This window comes from Microcaecilia unicolor, chromosome 3 (genome assembly GCF_901765095.1).
Source record: "Microcaecilia unicolor chromosome 3, aMicUni1.1, whole genome shotgun sequence".
NCBI lineage: Eukaryota > Metazoa > Chordata > Amphibia > Gymnophiona > Siphonopidae > Microcaecilia > Microcaecilia unicolor.
In genome coordinates this window covers 356,652,293-356,673,584 of record NC_044033.1, presented here as the reverse complement: position 1 = coordinate 356,673,584, position 21,292 = coordinate 356,652,293, and the positions used below count along the sequence as shown (strand labels likewise).

The 21,292-nt window shown below is 41.5% G+C and overlaps 1 protein-coding gene across 1 annotated transcript; it reads right to left on the bottom strand.

The window, feature by feature from the left end:
• Positions 1 to 547: 547 nt before the first annotated feature.
• SMIM28 (small integral membrane protein 28) lies at positions 548 to 21,074 on the bottom strand. Its single transcript, XM_030198526.1, has 2 exons — positions 20,896 to 21,074; positions 548 to 1,877 (listed from the first exon to the last, which is right to left on the bottom strand). The coding sequence occupies exons 1-2, from the start codon at positions 21,004 to 21,006 to the stop codon at positions 1,458 to 1,460; spliced, it is 531 nt and encodes a 176-aa protein (XP_030054386.1). The 5' UTR covers positions 21,007 to 21,074; the 3' UTR covers positions 548 to 1,457.
• Between the last annotated feature and the right edge of the window lie 218 nt (positions 21,075 to 21,292).

Sequence of the window (21,292 nt, the reverse complement as noted above, 5' to 3'; positions counted from 1 at the left end):
AACGTGGAAACAGACACCGTCTCCAATGCTAGTATAAAGTGTGAAGTTCAAGTATGTGTAGTTGTATCCCCCCTCTAGTGTACCTAGGCGGACCGGTCCACCCCAGGAGCCAGCAGCGAGGGGGAACAGGAAGTTGACGTCTGAAAGAGGCAGGGGACCGGCAGAGCTGACAGCGCACACCTGCTCTGCGCACCCCCTTGCTTGCAGGAGTGTATGCTGCCTGGGAGGGGCCTGCACTGCCAATGCTCTGCCCAGGGGTGTGTGCTCTCTGACCTGGATGCCATATAAGATAAGTATGCCACTGTATTCTCCATGTTATGCACCCAGGTGTACTTCTCTTTCCTGTGGCTAAATGTGTATGATTTCTGAAAGAACACACACACCTTTATGGAGCTGGAAGCGATGGATTTAGCCATAACAAACACAGAAAAAGGAATGAAGTCTGCCAGTCAAAACCAAAACGTACAGGGGAGAAGGCTAAAAGAAGAGGTCAACAGTAGCGTATAAACATTTATTATCAATTCCAGTGATGTGACACTGCCCTGTTTTGGCTGGGTGCCTCTGTCAGGGGTCCAAATAATTGAATGCTAATACAGGACAGATACACAGATAATAATAATATAGAAAAACTTCACCAGATGGTTTCAGAAGCACACTTTCTGGTACTGTACATTCGAAAAGTGAGGAGAGCAGACAATGGAAAGATCCTGTCAGCAGCAGAGGCTCTCAACCCCACCAGCATTATCGCTCATGCTAAATATTTTGTGTCTTGCTTTTGGGCCAGTGGCATTGTTAGCTGTGGTCTGACCTACGGGCTCCTGTGGACTCTTTAAGAAATGTGTGTTTGGTGAAGCTGTATTATAGTACATTGCTAAAGAACAACCTTAATAGAATTTTTTATTTGACCCTGCCTCCAAATGATTTCAGGCAACTACACCGGTATTTTGTTATGGAATGCAGAGCTTAGACTGAGTCCAATGTCGGAGAATTTGGACAAAATGAAACTGATGTAGCTCCAGCTAGTAATATTTTCCATTATTTAATTATTGTAATAAACAGGTTCTGTTTATAGTTCCTATCTAGCAACTGTCAAAAGATTTGGATGCCATTTGTGCAAATTTGTTCAGCATTCTTGCAAGTTCATTCTCTGAGAGTTCTTGACCAGCACGTGTGTTTTCTCAAAAAAAACACACACCAAAAACAAAAAAATAAGCAGAAAGCTGTACTGCCACTGGCATGGAGCCAGACTGGTATGAAGGCCTCTCTTTTTTTTTTTTTAAAGTTTTCCTGAGTCCTTTTTTCTTGCTGCATGTGGTAGCGTACACTCAAGAGGTGAGGAGAAGGATCTATCATCATCAGCCCTTGAGAACCACCTGTGATGCACTACAGTTTGCTTCTGTCTAATTAATGAGGCCTCACAGGCTTTCAGGTCAACTTATGCCCAGCAAGTGCCAGGTTTACATTCTTGTGTCTGAATTGGATTTGTTCTGGCAGTCACTTGGCTTATGTGAATTTTGTTCATAAGGAAGAACTGGGTCCTGGGCCAGGCTAATAATGCAAGTTTCACTAGATGATCTTGTAGTGGCTTCTTCGTAGGAGGGGGGCAAGCACAGTGTATAGAAGGAGGCCTCGGGGAGCAAGGTGGAGTAATGGAAATGCTCACTGCTCCATGGCAATGCTGAGAAAAAATCCACCTCCCTATCTGATCGGTTCTCCTGCAGGCCGATAGCAAAAATTTGCCCCTGTGGCACCTTGCGCTTACACCTGCGATACAGAAACAGCAGGAAAAATCCCAACAGGAGCAGGATAGCAGTGGGGAGGATGATGCATAGAAATGGTTCGACGTCATCTTTGGCAGAGCTGTTGTCATTTTCACTCTGCAAGTTGAAACAAAACAGAAAAGTCAGTAGGTTCTGCTAGACAGGACAACACAACACTCCTGATGGCACAAGCTGTGTAAGGAGGCTCATGTGGGAACACTGCCTCGCGTTCAAAGCAGTCAGACTGGTTATATACAAAAAGTTTTTATTGATTAGCAGAAAGAAACTAGGACCTCTCTATTTTCTGTTGCAGATGTTGTCCTTGCTTACATTACTTGTGAACACCTGTTTGCTGTTAAAAATTAATTTGCCTTCCTCACTGTTTTTTTTAACTGCCTGTATTTGAAAACTTTTTCTGCTTTCCAATGATACTGTGAGATACTGCATAACAGAATTTAATATCTGGCATTATATACTTGGGTAAGGTACAATATTTAGAATCATGTAATAGAGGCTTGTCCAAGTTCTGGCCTCAAGGGCTGCAAGCAGACCAGGTTTTCAGGATATCCCTAATGAATATAGAGCCCGACTGAACCGAGGATCCTCAGTTTCTGTTGAAACTGAATCTGTGACTGAACCTGGCTGCTCGAGTTTGGTAGAAATGAAAACCACCTCTCCCCCACTCTCACTCCATACCCTAACAAAAAAGCCCACTCTTGAGTCCCCCCTCCTGGCAGCAGCCCCTTCACTCTCCGCCACACCCATCCTGCCCGACCACTTGTAGGCTCTCCCTGGGCCTACCTTAGGAATCTCTAGTGGCCTCTTCAGAAAAATGAATTCCATTTGTTCCTGCCCCATGGCTGCCAAGACTGCTGTGGGAGATCCCGGCAGCCATTTTGCAATTGGAACCAGTTCCATAGACTACTGATATGTGTTGGCACAATTTGCTGTTTAGTATATTGAAGAGACTTAGGGCTCCTTTTACCAAGTGGCGGTAAAAGGGGCCATGAGGTGGTGTCAGCACATGGGTTTGCCGTGCGCCATGGCCGCCATTTGCTGCCAGGGTAAAAGGCTTTTTCCTTCAAAGGGGATGGAAATGGCCATGTGCTAAGCAAAGGCATGGCCCTGGCGCTAGAAAATGTAAAACTATATTCTAGTGCTGGAAATGACGCGGTGAGAGCTGGAACTACCGCTGGCAGTAGAGCTGAATCACCACGACATGTTTGTAAAAGGGCCCCTTATAATTTAGAATTTTTATAGAAATAGAATTTTTATTTCTAAAGCGCCTTTATCCAAGTGGATACAAATGAACATACATAATAAAGAGTAAGGATCTTGGCAACACAGATCAAATAAGTAACAGCATGTAAAAGGTCCGCGAGTCCAAAAGGGCAAAGTTAAGCAGGCACAAAATATGCCAGGCATAACGGAGTCTCTCAAATGCTTTTTGAATACAGTAAGCCTTCAATCATAATGGCAACTTATTCCACTCTACTGGTCACAGTACAGAAAATGCACCAGTCCTGGTCGAATCCAAATGGAATTGTTGACGGGAAGGTACCAGAATATTACTTATCCTGTGACCTTAACGCACGTGCTGGCACATACCTCTTGCACCGTTCTCTTCTTTTTGGACTTTTGTTGGGAGCTTTTCACTCATTTGTGCTTCAGATTCGGTGTTTATCAAAAGGTCAGTATGGGTGGCGCTGGGAATGTCTCTCTGAGAGGCCTTTTTACTAAGCGGCGGCAAGCCCAACGTGGGCTTACTGCTCGCCATTCCAGAACTACCGCCAGCCCTAGACAGGTGCCGGCAGTAGTTTCACCCCCAGGACATGGCATTTCTGCAGGGTGTTACATGGCGGTAATCGGGCAGCGCTGGTTAGCACGGGAGCCCTTAATGCCACCTCAGTGGGTGGCGGTAAGTGCTCCCCCACGCATGGCCATGTGGTAAGATCAATCTTACCGCATGGCCATGTCTTTTTTTCAGCCTTTTTATCTGCTGCCTTAAAAAGGGCCTCAGCTTGTGGCAAAAAAGGTCCCTGCTGCTAGCGCAGGGCCTTTTTTTTTTTTTCAACCACAGCTTAGTAAAAGGGCCCCTTAATAATTCTTCCTCCTGGAGTAGTGGCTGTAGATCTTTTATTATTTTTCTCAATTTCTCCAGCTCTGGATTATATGTCACTATAAGTGGCAGTGTCTTTGAAGTTTTCTTTTCTTTGTAATATAGTAGGTTTTTCCTGAGAGTGTTAAGGGAAGAAGCCGTTTTCCTGGAGATCATTTTGGGATTGCAAAGCCTTTCTGTCTGAAGGATTCAATCAGGCTAGTTTAACTCTGTCTCTTGGGTCAGAGCAGATATGATGTTATCATGTGGCTGACTGTACAATGGACTTTTATGTATATCAAGGATGGAAGCTGGAATTGTGAATGTAGCTGCATCTGTCCTTTGGTTTCTTTTGTATAGATATGTTACTATGTATGTTTGTATATAGCCATTGTTGATAGAAACAGTGGTACCTAGAAAGTTAAATTTTTTTGTGGCATAGTCAATTTTATATTTGATTGAGGGATAGAATGAATTAAAATAATTGTAAAATTGTTTGAAAGTCTCTTCTCCCTCAGTTCAAATCCATAAAAATGTCATCAATATACAAGTAATATTTAAAGGGTTTAGTTTGATATGTATTCAAAAACATCTCTTCCAGATTGGCATAGCGTGGTGCAGGGGCGTATCTGGAATCCGGCGGTAGGGGGGGCCAGAGCCAGAGATGGGGGGCACATTTTTGCCTCCCTCCCCCCCGCCGCCGCCGCCGCCGCCTCTCTCCACCCCTCCCCGCCGTCAACCCTCCCCCGTTGCTTACTTTTGCTGGCGGGGGGCCCCAACCCCCGCCAGCCGAGGTCCGACCCGCAATCTCCATATTTCGTCTTCCTCCGTGGCCATGTGCTTCAAGGAAGTAACGCTGCAGTGCTGATTGGTTGAATCCATGTGCTTCAAGGAAGTAACGCTGCAGTGCTGATTGGTTGAATCCAGTTCGGCGTCTGACGTCGCAGCGACGTCAGATGCCGAACTGGATTCAACCAATCAGCACTGCAGCGTTACTTCCTTGAAGCACATGGCCACGGAGGAAGACGAAATATGGAGATTGCGGGTCGGACCTCGGCTGGCGGGGGTTGGGGCCCCCCGCCAGCAAAAGTAAGCAGCGGGGGAGGGTTGACGGCGGGGAGGGGGGCCAGGGCGAAATCTGCAGGGGCCCAGGCCCCTGTGGCCCCACGCAGATACGCCCCTGGCGTGGTGCCATCCGTGTGCCCATAGCAGTGCCCCTGATTTGTACACGGTATCCGGGAAAAAGGGGACCCCTTACATAGTTTCAAAATACTTTGCAATTGTTTAAACATTTAGGGCCCTCCCCTCTTGGAGACCGTCTTGTCAAGGCCGAGCATGATGCTTGAGATACAGGTGATCTCAATTAAAACAAGTCTAGTGGTGGCCGGTGTACTCTAGGCATAATAGGACAGTGGCTCCATGGGACTAAAATGGCTACACAATAGTTGCTCTTGAATACAATGATTGCAATATGTTCTGACTTTTAAGAAACCTGGCTGGAAGGGGGGGAGGGGGGGTGAAAATAATAAACCGATGATGCTTAAAAAATACTGGCCGATGGCCAGTCAGGAATTAGGATTGTTATGGCATGATTTGTTTGTGAAATTTGTTACATGAAAGTTTGTAATGGTATAAAATGCTGAAATGCTAATAAAAAACGTTTAAACATAAACATTTAAGGCCCTGTTTACTAAGGTGCATTAGTGTTTTTAGCGTGCCTACACTTAGCATGTGCGCTAACCATGTAGACGCATACATGGTTAACGTGCATTAAAAATGTCAATGCGCTTATAATGCTGCTTAGTAAACAGGGCCCTTAGTATGACTTTTGAAAATAGATAACTCATAATTTGTCTTCAAAGTGTTCTCCTTCAATCTTGACACATTCATGAAGTCTTTAAACACCACTAAGTTGTTAATTAATTAAACCTCAGAATTCACTGAACTAAGAGCTCAACTGTTTTGCAAGCTCGATGCACTGGAGCTCCATCCTGTTGAAAAATAAAGTACTCAGAAGTGTCTTGAATTTTTTAAACAGAAGTTTCTGCTGCAATAGGATGTTTTTGGGTTATTTGGAAAAATGTAGGGGATCCTATTTTTTTCTGGACACCGTGTAGATATACGTTATTGTTGAAGTGGAAGTACTTGTGGGTTAGGATTAATTTCATTAATTTAGTAATAGTTTCCAGTGTGTACTGGTGCTCAATGGTAGATGGCATAACTGCATGTGATAAATTTCTAAAGACATCTTCGTGGGGAATGTCACTGTATAGTGACTCTACATCCATTGTGAGCAGGAGTGTGCTAGGTGGTAAGCTGCTTGATGTTTTTTAATTTGTTGAGAAAGACTGGTACCTGCATACTAGGAATTTAAGGATCCTTCTTTAAGTCCAGATTTTCCTTCTGTAATTGTGGCAATATCAGATTTGATTGGTCTGCCAGAATTTCCAGATTTATAGATTTTAGGTAGCACTAGAATGCCTTTAATTAGAAGAGCTTCTATAAGCTGTATACCAGGGGACGTAGCCAGACAACAGATTTTAGGTGGGCCTAGACAAGAAGTGGGTGGGCACCAAGTGTTCGCCCTTCCCCCAACCACCACCAAAAAAATATCTCAGCTGGCAGGAAAATGCTTCTTTCTACCTTGGTAGTCTGCAGCATTCATTCGCTGAAAACTGAGAATGCGCAGATGCTGGTATCGTAGAGATCAGTGTTTTCATGACCATCAGGGGGAAGTCTTCAGCTGGCCGAGCTTGGGATCCCCACCGGCTACCGCTAAATGTGTGCTACTGTTGGATGGGCCTGAGCCCAAAATGGGTGAGCCCCGGCCCACCTGTGGCTACTCCACTGCTGTATACCAACACAGCAACTTATCGGAAGGAGGACAAAGCCCAGGAGAAGCACAAGCATAATTAAAAAAAATAAAAATAAAAGCTAACAGAGAGCAAGATTGGTATTGCATTATTTGGCAGTTTGTGATGCTGCACAAGGTTTACATGCAGACATAGTATAAAGCATGACTGACATCAGACATGGTACAATCTATGGCGTTTACAACACATTGCAACCCAGCCTGGAGCTTCTACATTCCTCACACTGACAACATAAAGAAAACACAGCTAGGAAGCAACCTTTCCTACTCCCCTCTTTACATCTACAATGCCCACATCGTCACAGCTGGGTAGACAGCTGGAGCCTTCGCTTAAAACCAGGGGACTGATCATCTTGGTCATACACTGCCAGCATACTCAGCTGTATCCCTACTGCGTTTGTTAGCAGAATGGAGCTATTCCAAGACGGGTTCAAAATCTGTACCTACCATCCTGTCAAACCCAGAGTCTTCAATATGTTTCAAGCATACTGCAGCCTGCATGGGCAGAGCACTTTCTCTGTCTCACGCTAATAGCTTTATCATCCCTTTGAGACCTGGTTTGACTATTTATAGAGTTTTTTTTTTTCTTAAGACTTCTATTCTGGAAAGTACACAGAGTACAAAGTGGCCACAATTTGTAAGGCAAAGCTGCATGGTATAGGTGAGCCAGTGGCATAGCTAGAACTGAATGGGCCCTGGGTGGAAGATTTCAGATGGGTCTTCTAGAACACCATCATTCCCAAGATAAGGGGGGGGGGGGGATGCACATTTCTCAAAGCTGAAATATTACAATGAATAAACTCGGGAAAAAAAATACTTTTTTCTTCCTTTGTTGTCTGACCATTGCTTTGGTCCTTATGTCTCTCTTCTGCTTTCCTCTTGTTTTTTTTCTGAACTGTCTCCAGACTCACTGTTCTTTTGACATTTCTTCTCTCTTTATATACCCACCATCCATCTTTCCTGTGTGTCCCTATCTGTCCTGTCCAGCATCTCCCTTCTGTGTCCCTGTCACAAAATACCTAGCCCCACCCGCCTGGGGATTCCTATGTTGCCACCTATCCCTAGCACAGCTCAGGTCTGCCTGCACCTGCCGCTTGTGCTCTACACTAGCACCCTCCTCCCACCAACTGGGTCCCAACCACCTCTGGACGAGACTACTGCTCTCAAATTATCCCCAGTGATTTCTAGGTTACTGAGGGCCACACTCCCAGTGGTCCCACAGTTCCCAGAAAGCACTCAGACCCAACACACAAACCACCAGGATTCTTAGTCAGTCCGGACAAGCAGAGGCAATAAACTAAAATGTTTATTGTTATGAAAAAAAAATATTGAACAGTGAACCATAAAAACAGATGGAACAAAACAGCACATAATACCAGGTAACTGAATATGGATCAATTATAAAACTAACTAAACATTTGTTTACTATCTAAATAGTACCTGGGAAGATCAGGACATATAGCTGCTCACAAGTTATCAAATCTAACTGTTCACAGGGCCTCAGCAAAGTCTTTCTAGCAAAGGTTGGAGAAAAAGCCAGTATATTCTAAATGAATTGAGCTCCTGGGCCAATCAGAGCCCAGAACAACAAGTTATAAAAATTGCTGGCCACATCACTGCAGGTTACTTCTTATCTGGGTTAACTATTATCTGTGTTAACTAAACAGAGCGCAGTCATTTGTCTATAACAGCTTTAAACATAATCATACACCACCTGCTGGCCAAACTAGAGAAATACACCTCAAGAAATACAATTTTACAGGCTTAAAACCCACTGTTTTGTCACAGTCCCTATCCCTATCCTCTACAATGTTCAGCCTCTCTCCTCTGTATCCCTAGCAGCCTCCTCAGTGCTTCTATCCCTCCTGTTGTGTCCATTATTGCCCCTCTGTGTCCCTGTCCCTATGTACCCTCCACTGTTATATTCTCTTTTGTGTCTCTGTCCTTCCCCATGTTCAGCTTCTGTCCTCTTTCTTCCCTTCCTCCTAGTGCCCACCACCCTCTATGGTCTGACATTTCTCTCCCCTTCCCTCTGTTGATCCAGGCTCATTTTTCAATTAGCATTTTTTGCATCTGTATAGATTTGAGGGAGGGTTATATAGGGTGTGGTTTTGCTGTATGAACGACCTTTGGGCTCATTTTCGAAAGAGAAGGGCACCCATCTTTTGACATAAATCGGAAGATGGACGTCCTTCTCCCAGGGTCGTCCAAATCGGTATAATCGAAAGCCGATTTTGGACGTCCCCAATTGCTTTCTGTTGCAGGGACAGCCAAAGTTCAAGGGGGCTTATCGGAGGTGTAGTGAAGGTGGGACTTGGGCGTGCCTAACACTAGGACATCCTCAACATATAATCAAAAGAAACAAGGACGTCCCTGATGAACACTTGGATGACTTTACCTGGTCGTAATTTTCTTACGACCAAGGCACAAAAAGGTGTCCGAAATGACCAGATGACCACTGGAGAGAATCAGGGATGACCTCCCGTTACTCTCCCAGTGGTCACTAACCCCCTCCCACCTTCAAAAAACATCTTTAAAAATATTGATTGCCAGCCTCAGATGTCATAGTCAGGTCCATCACAGCAGTATGCAGGTACCTGGAGCAGTTTTAGTGGGTGCAGTGCACTTGGCAGGCGGACCCAGGTCCATCCCCCCCTACTTGTTACGTTTGTGGAGGAAACAGCGAGCCCTCCAAAACCCACCAGAAACCCACTGTACCCACATCTAGGTGCCCCCCTTCACCCATAAGGGGTATGGTAATGATGTACAGTTGGGGGTAGTGGGTTTTGGGGGGCTCAGCACACAAGGTAAGGGAGCTGTGTACCTGGAAGCAATTTATTAAGTCCATTGCAGTGTCCCCTAGGGTGCCCGGTTGGTGTTCTGGGATGTCAGGGGGACCACTGCACTACAAATGCTGGCTCCTCCCATGACCAAATGTCTTCCATTTGGTCGATTCTGAGATGGATGTCCTTGGTTTCCATTATCACCGAAAATCAGAAACTACCAAATCTAGGGACCACCATCTGTAAGGACGACCAAATTTCAGGATTTGGGCCTCCCTGACCATATTATCGAAACGAAAGATGGATGTCCATCTTGTTTCAAAAATACAGGCTTCCCCGCCCCTGGATGGGGATGTTTTGCGAGGACATCCAAATCGAAACGAGGATGTCCCTTTTGATTATGCCCCTCCACATATGCTTAATTCTGTCCTATCTTTTAATGGCATTCTTTTTCCGATTATTATTTTTATCTGTTTGTTATATGATGTTGAGATCTAATGAAAGTTTAAGCAGTATAACCAATAAAATAAACTGTAACTGTATAGGCACATCATTATGCAAAGCCTTAAACACTAGCAATAATATTTTAGACCTGATTTGCCAGACAATCTGGAACCAATGAACCTTAATAAGCTGGGGTATAATATGATCTATCTTACTGATTCCCCCAATCACATGAGTAGTGGATTATCTGCAAAGTTCTTAAAGATGTCTAGGAAGACCACAAAAAAAGAGCATTGCAGTAGTTCAAATGTGGCAACAAAGCTTTGTATTACTTGACAAAAATTATCCGTGAATAATAGACTTTTAAGTCTCATCACTAATTTAATCTAAAAAAAAAGTTTTATTAACCGTAAAAATGACAAAGATGAATTCAAAATCAGAATCGTTACATCTTCAAAATCAAATTCTGAAGGCGGTTGAATTGAATTAAAATAAAAACCACCAGAGAACTTGCGTTTTTGACACATTGTGATAAAGTCACATCCAGGATAGTTGGGTTAAGGCAGCTTCAGTCAGAACTACAAGTCCCAGAAGGCATTGCAGGCAAGGAGCCAGGGGGTGAGATGGAAAACCCGGACTGGACTCCTAGCTGCAATAAGGGAGGACATGGGGTAAGCTAACAGGAGGTGTAGATTGGTTGCCCTAGGGGGGAAAGAGAACTAGGAAACCCTGTGTGCAGGAGCGCCTCATTAGGCTCATGCTCAACTCAGCTGGTATGGGTGTGTAGAGAAGCTAATGAGTGGAGAATGATTGGTTGTGAAGGCAGAAGCCAGGGATTGATTAGGCAGGTGGGAAGGAGTCTCAGAGTTCAGTTCAGGGAGAGCAGCAAGGAAGGCGAGAAGCAGTTGCAGGCTGAAAACCCTTGGGCAAGGAGGTCCCTAAAGTACTGAAGTCTGAGAGGCAGTTGCAGGCTGAAAACCCTTGGGCAGGGAGGTCCCTAAAGTACTGAAGTCTTGGAAGTATTTGCAGGCTGAAAATCCTTGGGTAAGAAGAAGTCCCTAAAGTATTGACCTTACTAGTGAAGCTGTTGCAGGGGGACTCCCTTGGGTGTGAGAAGTCCCTAAAATATGGAGCTCATTATGAGGGTGAAGAGAATAGAAGTATAACTGCTGCTTTGTGATTTAAGTATGATGATGAATTGAATGAACTGCTGCTGTTTGGAATTGAACTAATGTTTATGGTGCACTGGATAAAGAGCCTAGACTGAAGCCGACTATAGCCTATATTGAATCCTGACATGTGCTAAGAGCCTTCTGCTTAAAGGGGACTACTGGCCACACACTTTCAGGTGGCTTATAGGTGCTTAGGATTGAAGGTGAATGCTGCTGTTGGAATTGTGTACTAGAAACCTGCATGGAATAAAGGCCTTGAGTTTGACGTTACGGGTGGATATCTATTTCTTCATTGTACCGAGAGCCTGTGGCTGGAGGAGATTGTTCTATCCCTGGCTGCACAAGAGAGGCGTCTGGTTACAACATTCAAGGACAGACAGGCAGAAAACATTTTTATATAAATTGAAATCCCTCCTCAACCTTACCAGGCGTTGAAAAATAAAATTGAAGATTATCTGCGTACAATTTGTATTGAATACCTAGATTAGCTAATAATCTACATACTGGAAACTTAAATAGATTGAACAACATAGTGGATAATGAAGAACCCTGTGGCACACCTGATCTCAATGATATCCAATCTGACTTGGCGTTTCCTAGAACTACTTGAAATTCATTCTCAGCCAAAAAAAGATTTGATCCACAACAATACTTTACCAGAGTTATCAATATAGTATGATTCACAGTGTCAAAGGCAGCTGCTACATCTAATGATACTAGAAAGAACCGTTCGCTTCTATCAAAACCTAACCGAATTTTATCAAGCATAGATAACATTTTGGTATTATGTTTAGACCTGAAACCAAATTGAGATGTGTCAAATAAATTGTTCTTCTCAACAAAGTCTGATAGTTGAGAGAGAACTATCTTCTCCATAACTTTTGTGAAAAACATTGAATTAGAAATTGGGTGAAAATGTTCAACTTTGCTAGAATTTATAGGATTTTTTTTAACAATGGTTTGACAGCTGTGCTCTTTAATAAAGCAGGCACAGTACCTTCCCCAAAAGATTTGTTAATAATCCTAGATACAGATGGAGCTATATCAGATTTTAAAGCTTTCAAGACAGAACTAGAGCATGAGTCAAGAAAACTGTGGGTATTATTCAATGATGATTCAATTGTTCTTATAACATCCTGTGATGTAATTGGCAAAGTCTACCAAAACGTCATTGGTCTCTCAGGATTTTAACTCAACACTACCTACAAATGTATTAACAATAGTCTCAGTTTTTCATTAAAAATGGTGAGCAAATTCTTGAGAAGAAGGAATGGATTGCTCAGAAACGAGTAACTAATGTTTAAACAATAGCAAAAAATTCTCTAGATTCTGAAGATGCCTTTAAACTTTTTTGGCAAAATATTTTTTTATGCTAGTACAGACTTTTGATAGCTTTGTAAAGCTACATTATAAGCACTTTGTGAATAAGCATCAGGACATTTCTTCCAGTATCATTCTTTCTTTTGTAGGTCCCTTTTATCTTGTCTCAGTTGAAGAGTATACCAGGGATGATGACTTCTTAAAATTGATCAGTTTCAAAGGAGCAATCTTTTCTAAAGCCAAATCAATGGTACCACATCAGATACAAACAAAGAGGGAATTCATTCTTTTCTCCAAACTTTAAGTTCAGAATCTGGACGCCTACATCTATTACTAATTTAACATTCTTACAAATGTCTCTGGTTAACAAAGTAAATAAAATCAATTTATGATCAGACCATGGAACTCCTAAAATAGTAAGTTCAGAAATAATATTAATTAAACCATCATCCTGAAGAAAAAGCAAATCTAATATGCAATCAGCAGAATGAGTTGAAGCACGTATCAATTGTTTCCAACCTAGAACAAGACATCGTATAAATAAAATCTTTGCACCACAGTGTCTGAATCTCATATCTATATGTAAATTAAAATCACCTAAAATATTATAAATGTAAAAGAATTTTCAAATAAAGAGAAGCTAACAATAAGGACTCAAGATGATTATTCCACTCCAATTTTTCACTCCTATAAAAATTCAAAAACTCTTCAGCAATAATTAATACTTCCACACCTCTAGAAACAGAGTGAGGTTGAGAAAAAAAAAAGCATTGGAAGGAGGGATTAATTCTCATAAGACTGCTAAATCAGAATCAAACAATCAGCTTTCTGGAATATATAAAATGTCAGTTGACGAGTCTAATAACAAATCATACAATATTTGAACCTTATTTTGAACAGATCTTGCATTAACACTTTATGGACTTTATATTGAACACTTGTGTTTCTATCTCCAACCTCCTTATAGTAGGGGATATCAACTTCACCTTGAAGATACTAACTCAGCAAATGTGCATGAATGCAAAGACTTCTTCCAAGTATGGGATCTTCACTGGCCAAATATGCAGTCAACCCATATCAAAGGACTCACACTAGACATCATTACATACAAATTCTCCTCTGATTTAAATCTTGTACTAACAGATACAAAGTGGACAGCTATACCATGGTCCGACCACTTCAAACCAAATCTTTCCTTTCAATGGCGAATGAAAGATTCGCATCATAAACATAAACAAGAACGAATAACCTATACCATGAGAGGCAAAATAGATCCGTTAACATTCTGGCAACAATTCTATAATAATGAATGGACTGCACTAACAGATTCAAACCAATTTATTCAAGAATGGGACAATAGATACAGAAGTATATTAGACAACATAGCACCACTTCAATCCAGAACCTCATATAGAAAAAACTCAATACCATGGTTTAGTGAAAAAACTAAAAATGCAAGTTAGAACGAGCATGGAATAAAAAGAAAGACGAATCCGCACTCAACGCTTGGAAGCAATTACAAAGAAAATACAAATATACCATTAGACAAACTAAAAGATCATACTACAAAGCTAAAATTGGACCAGACTACAAGGATACACATAAACCTTTCCAACTCGTGAACAAATTATTAAATACTACACCGGTTACCTCTAACAACACAGTCACACCAACAGCAGACAATCTTGTGAAATACTTCAAAGAGAAAATTGCAACGCTACGACTCACGATACCTGTTAATACCATTGATCACGTAAAACTCCTCGATTGTCTAGACCCAATCCCTGGTGAATACCCAGCTAACAGAACCTGGACTAACTTCGACACAATCTCGGACGATACCATCTTCCGAGCGCTCAAAAAGTTTGCCAAGTCCCACTGTAAAATAGACATATGCCCTAATAACCTTATAAAGTTCGCCCCTCAACAACTCATATCAGACCTTACGAAACATCTGAACTATATGCTAAAAAATGGACTCTTCCCAAAGGATAAAGGAAATATCCTACTCACCCCTATACCTAAAGATGCAAAGAAAAGTACAAGTGATTTAACCAACTACCGTCCAGTAGCATCTATCCCTCTGATAACCAAACTAACGGAAGGTATGGTGACCGAACAGCTCACCAACTACTTAAATAAATTTTCAATACTTCACAACTTCCAATCAGGATTTCGGTCTAACCACAGCACCGAAACAGTACTAGTTACTCTCATGACTAAATTTAAACAAGCTATCGCAACGGGCAACAAAATACTTCTCCTACAATTCGACATGTCCAGTACTTTTGACATGGTTGACCACGGAATTCTACTACACAACCTAGAATACTTCGGAGTTGGAGGCAACGTTCTTAATTGGTTTAGAGGCTTCTTGACCACAAGATCATACCAAGTCATAGCTAACTCGAATACATCAACCCCATGGATACCTGAATGTGGAGTCTCTCAAGGATCTCCCCTCTCGCCTACCCTTTTCAACCTAATGATTACACCCTTGGCCAGGTTATTATCCAATCAAAACCTCAATCCACACATATATGCAGATGACGTCACAATCTACATACCGTTCAAACATGATTTAAAGGAAATCACCAACAACATCAGCCAAAGCTTCGAAATCATGCATTCATGGGCGGATGCATTTCAGTTGAAACTTAATGCCGAAGAAACGCAATGGGGCTCATTTTCAAAGCACTTAGCCTTCCAAAGAGATATTGAAACACACTAAAATTTTCTTACTGCCTTCCCTCAAAGTGTACCTTTGAATAACTTTATCCTCAAGTTCTTTTGGCAGCTCTGTGTTCAGCATGTTTAGACCTTTGCTTCAGATTAACTTTGTAAAACAGACAAAAGGCCCTATTTACTAAGCAGCACTAAAGTCGCATTAGCATTTTTAGCGTATGCTAATGATTAGCACGTGCTAAACGCTGTCACCTGTAGGAATATATGGGCGACTTGAGTGTACAGTGTGCGGTAATTTTAGCATGTGCTAAAAATGCTAGCGTGGCTTAGTAAACAGGGCCCATAGTGTGATTCTTCATCCAGGAGTTATTTGATTCAGACTGGGCACAAGTAGGCTGTATTTAACTCATGAGTCTTTTGAAAATGAAATTAATTTGGGCTTGGAGCAGCAAAGGGTGTGATGATTTTTCTTTTTGAATATTTCTATACTCGTTCTTTCAAGTTCAGAGAGTAGAATATTGTGTTTTTGAATTTTATTATTTATTTATTTGTTGCATTTGTACCCCACATTTTCCCACCTATTTGCAGGCTCAATGTGGCGTACCGTCAAAGGCCTTTGCCCAGTTGGTGGATAACAAATGCAAAGTTGTGTAGTGATCGTATGAGGTATAAGTGGAAGGTCGGAATGGATGAAGATTGCGATTTGTCCTGTAGATCATAGTCATGCTGTGTTGGTAGGTGAAGAGGGTTACGTGGGGTTGTTGGGGTAGGCCTTTTTGAAGAGGTTGATTTTTTAGTGATTTCCTGAAGTTCAAGTGGTTGTGGATTGTTTTCACAGCTTTGGGGAGCCCATTCCATAGTTGTGTGCTTATGTAGGAGAAGCCGGCTGCATAAGTTGTTTTGTATTTCAGTCCTTTGCAATTTGGGTAGTGTAGGTTTAGGTAGGATCTTGATGATCTGACTTTGTTTCTTATTGGTAAGTCTATGAGGTCTGTCATGTGTTCTGGGACTACGCCGTATATGATTTTGTGGACTAAGGTGCAGATTTTGCAGATGATCTGTTATTTGATTGGGAGCCAATGCAACTTTTCTCGGAGGGGTTTGGCACTTTTGAAGCGTGTTTTGCTGAATATCAGCCTGGCTGCTGTATTTTGGGTGGTCTGGAGTTTTTTTATGAGTTGTTCTTTGCAGCCCGCGTAGATTCCTTTGCAATAATCTGCATGGCTTAGGACCATTGATTGTATTAGGTATCAAAAAGTTGCTCTTGGGAAGAAAGGTTTTAATCGTTTGAGCTTCCACATTCAATAGAACATTTTCTTTGTTACAGAGTTTACTTGGCTCTCGAGGGTAAGGTTGTGATCGAGTGTGCCACCGAGTATTTTCAAACTGTCTGAGGTAGGGGGAGGGTATGTCCTGGAGTATTTATGGTTGTGGGTTTGTATTTGTTATATGGAGAGGATGAGGCAATGTGTTTTTTCAGTGTTCAGTTTCAGTTGGAATGAGTTTGCCCAGGAGTCCATGATGTTCAGACTATCGTTGATTTTGTTGGTTATTTCTGTCAAATCATGTCTGAAGGGGATGTAGATTGTAACATCATCTGTGTAAATGAATGGGTTAAGGCCTCGGTTGGATAAGGACTGTGCCACAGAATATGAAAAACACACAAAAGTAGTGAGGACTTTTGCATAGCACTGTATAGTATCAATAGTTTCCCTAATATACTTTAAAGTACTTAGCAATAATAATTCTAATAAATCTAATAGAATGTTAATGAACTAGATTAGATAGCATTACCAGCTTCATACAATACTTAAGCATCACCGGCTGCACTGTCCATATATTAACTGCAACAATCAGCATTTATACAAAAAGTACCAGTACACATTATAAATTTATTATACAAAATGCAAGAACTATCTAGGAAAAGCCATATTGCACTGCCAGGATTTCAGAATCTTGAAAGATGGAAGACACCCTCGTGATTCCAGGCTTCTAAGGGAACTTCAGATATGCAGCCCTTTCTAGAGTTATAACTAATAGGGGTGGATTTAAGGAGGGGATTATCCCAGATAAAAAGGCGACTTCAAAGACTATTTGTTACAAACTGGAAGGCAATGTAGTCTGTGTAGAACCAGCAGCTTAGATTCACCATGTTTTATACCCATGATTATTTGTGTGGTAGAAATAGACAATGCAGATATTTCTTTGGTGTGCCAATTTACCAGGCTATTACAATAATCCAAGGTCAAGACTTGGACAATTGTCTTCAGAACTTCCTTGTCTTATAAGGCACAATATTCTGAAACATAGACAATAGACTCTGAACATCTGTTCTTCTGTCAAAGATTCAGCAATTCAAACTGCCAAAGCCTTAACCTCTGAGCTAACAGGTAATGCCAGAGGTTTGCTAGACTCAGCACATCCCTCAAGTTCAGATCATCTTTTCCTTCCTATAACATTTCTCATTTTGTTCATAAGTGGAGGAGTGGCCTAGTGGTTAGGGTGGTGGACTCTGGTCCTGGGGAACTGAGTTCGATTCCCACTTCAGGCACAGCTCCTTGTAACTCTAGGCAAGTCACCTAACCCTCCATTGCCCCAGGTACAAATAAGTACCTGTATATGTAAGCCGCATTAAGCCTGCCATGAATGGGAAAGCGTGGAGTACAAATGTAACTAAAAAAATAACAACTTCCAAAACTTTGAAAGGTTCATTGTAAAGCTTGCTTAAAAAATATCACCTTGTCTGTTGAAGGTTGCCATCTGGGTCCAGATTTGCCTGACTAGTTGATCCAGTCCTGGGTTTACCATGCTGTTTTCCTACTGTATTCCCTAATGCAGTGTTTCTCAAGCCCTTGCTGGTTTGCATGCACTGCCTCTGGTGCATGCAAATCTCTCTCATGCATATTTCATTCTGGATATGCTGAAAACCAAATTACCTGCAAGTAAATCCAGGGCTGGATCAATAACCTGGCAGATCTGGAGCCAGTTGGCAACTACTATGCCTGCTTCTTCCTCCTTTCTTTGAATTTACAGGATATTTTTTGGGAAAGGGTTTTGACATTTGATATACTGCCTTTCTGTAGTTACATTCAAAGTGGTTTACATATTATATACAGGTACTTTTGTACCTGGGGCAATGGGGGGGGGGGGGGGGTTAAGTGACTTGCCCAGAGTCTCAAGGAGCTGCAGTGGGAGTTGAACTCATTTCCTCTGGTTCTCAGGTCACTGCACTAACCACTAGGCTACTCCTCCTCTAGCAACATCCCATGTAGAAGCCTGCCCTTGCAGATCAGCAGTGCAGCCGCGCAGGCTTCTGTTTCTGTGAGTCTGCGTACTTGCAGGACGTCAGACTCACAGAAACAGAAGCCTGCACGGCCGCATTGCTGATCTGCAAGGGCAGGCTTCTACATGGAATGTTGCTGGTGGAATAGCAACATTCCATGTAGAATCTCAAATAGTAGCAACAGAATCTCCAATAGTAGCAACATTCCATCTAGAACCTCCAATAGTAGCAATATTCCATGTAGAATTTCAAATAGTAGCAACAGAATCTCCAATAGTAGCAACATTCCATCTAGAACCTCCAATAGTAGCAACATTTCATGTAGAATCTCAAATAGTAGCAACAGAATCTCCAATAGCAGCAACATTTCATCTAGAACCTCCAATAGTAGCAACATTCCATGTAGAATTTCAAATAGTAGCAACAGAATCTCCAATAGTAGCAACATTCCATCTAGAACCTCCAATAGTAGCAACATTCCATGTAGAATTTCAAATAGTAGCAACAGAATCTCCAATAGTAGCAACATTCCATCTAGAACCTCCAATAGTAGCAACATTCCATGTAGAATTTCAAATAGTAGCAACAGAATCTCCAATAGTAGCAACATTCCATCTAGAACCTCCAATAGTAGCAATATTCCATGTAGAATCTCAAATAGTAGCAACAGAATCTCCATTAGCAGCAACATTCCATGTAGAATTTCAAATAGGGAAAGGGAAATGGGACTTGATATACCGCCTTTCTGAGGTTTTTGCAACTACATTCAAAGCGGTTTACATATATTCGGGTACTTATTTTGTACCAGGGGCAATGGAGGGTTAAGTGACTTGCCCAGAATCTCAAGGAGCTGCAGTGGGAATCAAACTCATTTTCTCTGGTTCTCAGGTCACTGCACTAACCATTAGGGTGTCATCCCACTTGAATTTGTAGACCTAAATGTTAACAAGCAAGTTGTATGTGATAACTTCTTATTCAAATAAACTTGACACATGGATGACCACTTGCCAGAGCTATGATCCCTTCATGAGGTCAGTGCAGTGACCTGAGAACCAGAGGAAATGATTAAATGATTGTATTTATTAGGTTTTTACTTTTCCTTGGGAAACTACAGGGACCTTTTTATTATGGCAACAGCTCCTCTTTTAGACTTGAAACACCAACACCATCTCAGATTTAAAAAAAAAGGATCAAAGATTCCATCTTCATAATTTCATTAATTTTAACCACAAATTGAATTATCATATTGTTTCAGGTTAGAGCTGCTGCTTTGTTAATCAAAAAATATTAATAAATCTGCACACAGTTTTGAAGATTCAAGTTGATAGTTTTCTAAGCCGTCTCAAAAGTAAGCTACATTCTAAAAATCGTACTTTTTATTTTTAATTTTTTTTTTTACAGCTAATTAGGGTATTATGATTTTGACTGAAAAAATACATTTCAACACATATTTTTGGCACCAAATTTTTTATGTATGTAGGACAGGTTGCCTGAATACAAACAAAAAAAATGTTCTGGTGAAGACTGCATCAAATTTTTGGAAACAAGAATAATTAATGTGCCTTGTTTGCTGTCCTCTTAGAAATGTTTTTTTGTCCAAGTGCATAACTGAGACAATTTACAAAACCACTTGAATTGCTCATAAGGAAGAATATTTCTTTGTTCTTTGTTAAGCTGACAAAGAGTTCCTTGTCCTTCACGGTTTCTTTTGGTTGCCTTGAAAATAGATCCCAATTCAGCAGAAAAAAAAACCCGAAGTTTATTTGTGACAGTATCCCATCAGAATATCTATAATCTATTGTAAGATTACATGATTTTCTATCACTCTGTTACAATGTAACTGAAAGGATGTGAATTATCAAAAGCGCAAGTGCAAAATCTATTAGAGAAATCCACAAAGTGAAAAATACTTCACATTAATAATCAAATATATTATCAAAAAAGGAAGGAAAAAGCCCCAAAGAGCTCGAATCTAGACTGATTAATCGAGCTATGTGGGATCAAAAAAGATCTCTCACTCTTTCATCGTCGGCTGAAAAAAACTTCCACTTTTTAACGTGAAATATGCATAAAGTTAATTAAATTCCACAGTTCATAATCTAGCTCGGCGACACTTATCTTTGAGGAGCTAGATATAATGCTGGCTGCAGGAACCAAGCCCACTCTATCACTCTGCAACAGAGGTAAAAGTTCTCCTGTTACCAAAATTGTGTCATTTGACACTTCTTTCTCGAAGAGAACAATGCAGCATTATGAAAAAAAAAATGAGTCTGGTTGCCATATTTGAATGCACATAAATCAAAGTTAATAAAAACAAAACAAAAACGATACCTTTTTATTGGACTAAACTAATACATTTCTTTAAAAAAAATGTGCCACGATTTTTGTTTTTATTCGTTAACGTTTGGTTCAGTGCATTAAATGTACCGACACCATTCAGAAGTAACACGGGTAAGCAGAAAAAGATGAGATACCAACCTCCAGCTGTGCTTCCAGAGGTGGCAGGCCTGGCTCACTGGTCAACCAGTCATAGCTGCCTCTGCCAGCGTGGCCAAATTTCTTCCAGCTGCTGTCTAACAGCCGCCTCATGCTTTCCTCTGGTCTCAGCCTTAGTTTCCCCCCAACTCACGTCTCAGCTTTAAAACAGTGCCCCACCTCTCCTCGGCCCCAGCCCTGCCGGAGAGGCTCTTGTGATCTTAACCTCGCTTGTTAACAGCTGCCAACAGAGAGGTTTTTGTAAGGCTGCTCTTTCAGGTTGGCTCATCAGTCTGGTTTTGCTTCAGTGGTTTACATTAAAGAACAAGTTGGCATCAGGTTTCAGGGATGAGAACGATAGGTTGATCCTACATTTCTTCCCATTAGGATTCTTAAAAGG

What these genes read in the sequence shown, in the direction of transcription:
- SMIM28 (XM_030198526.1), bottom strand. Translation starts at nt 21,006, where the DNA reads ATGAGGCGGCTGTTAGACAGCAGCTGGAAGAAATTTGGCCACGCTGGC. An exon ending in CTCTGGAAGCACAGCTGGAG is followed by an intron (nt 1,878 to 20,895) that starts GTTGGTATCTCA and finishes TTCAACTTGCAG; the next exon opens with AGTGAAAATGACAACAGCTC.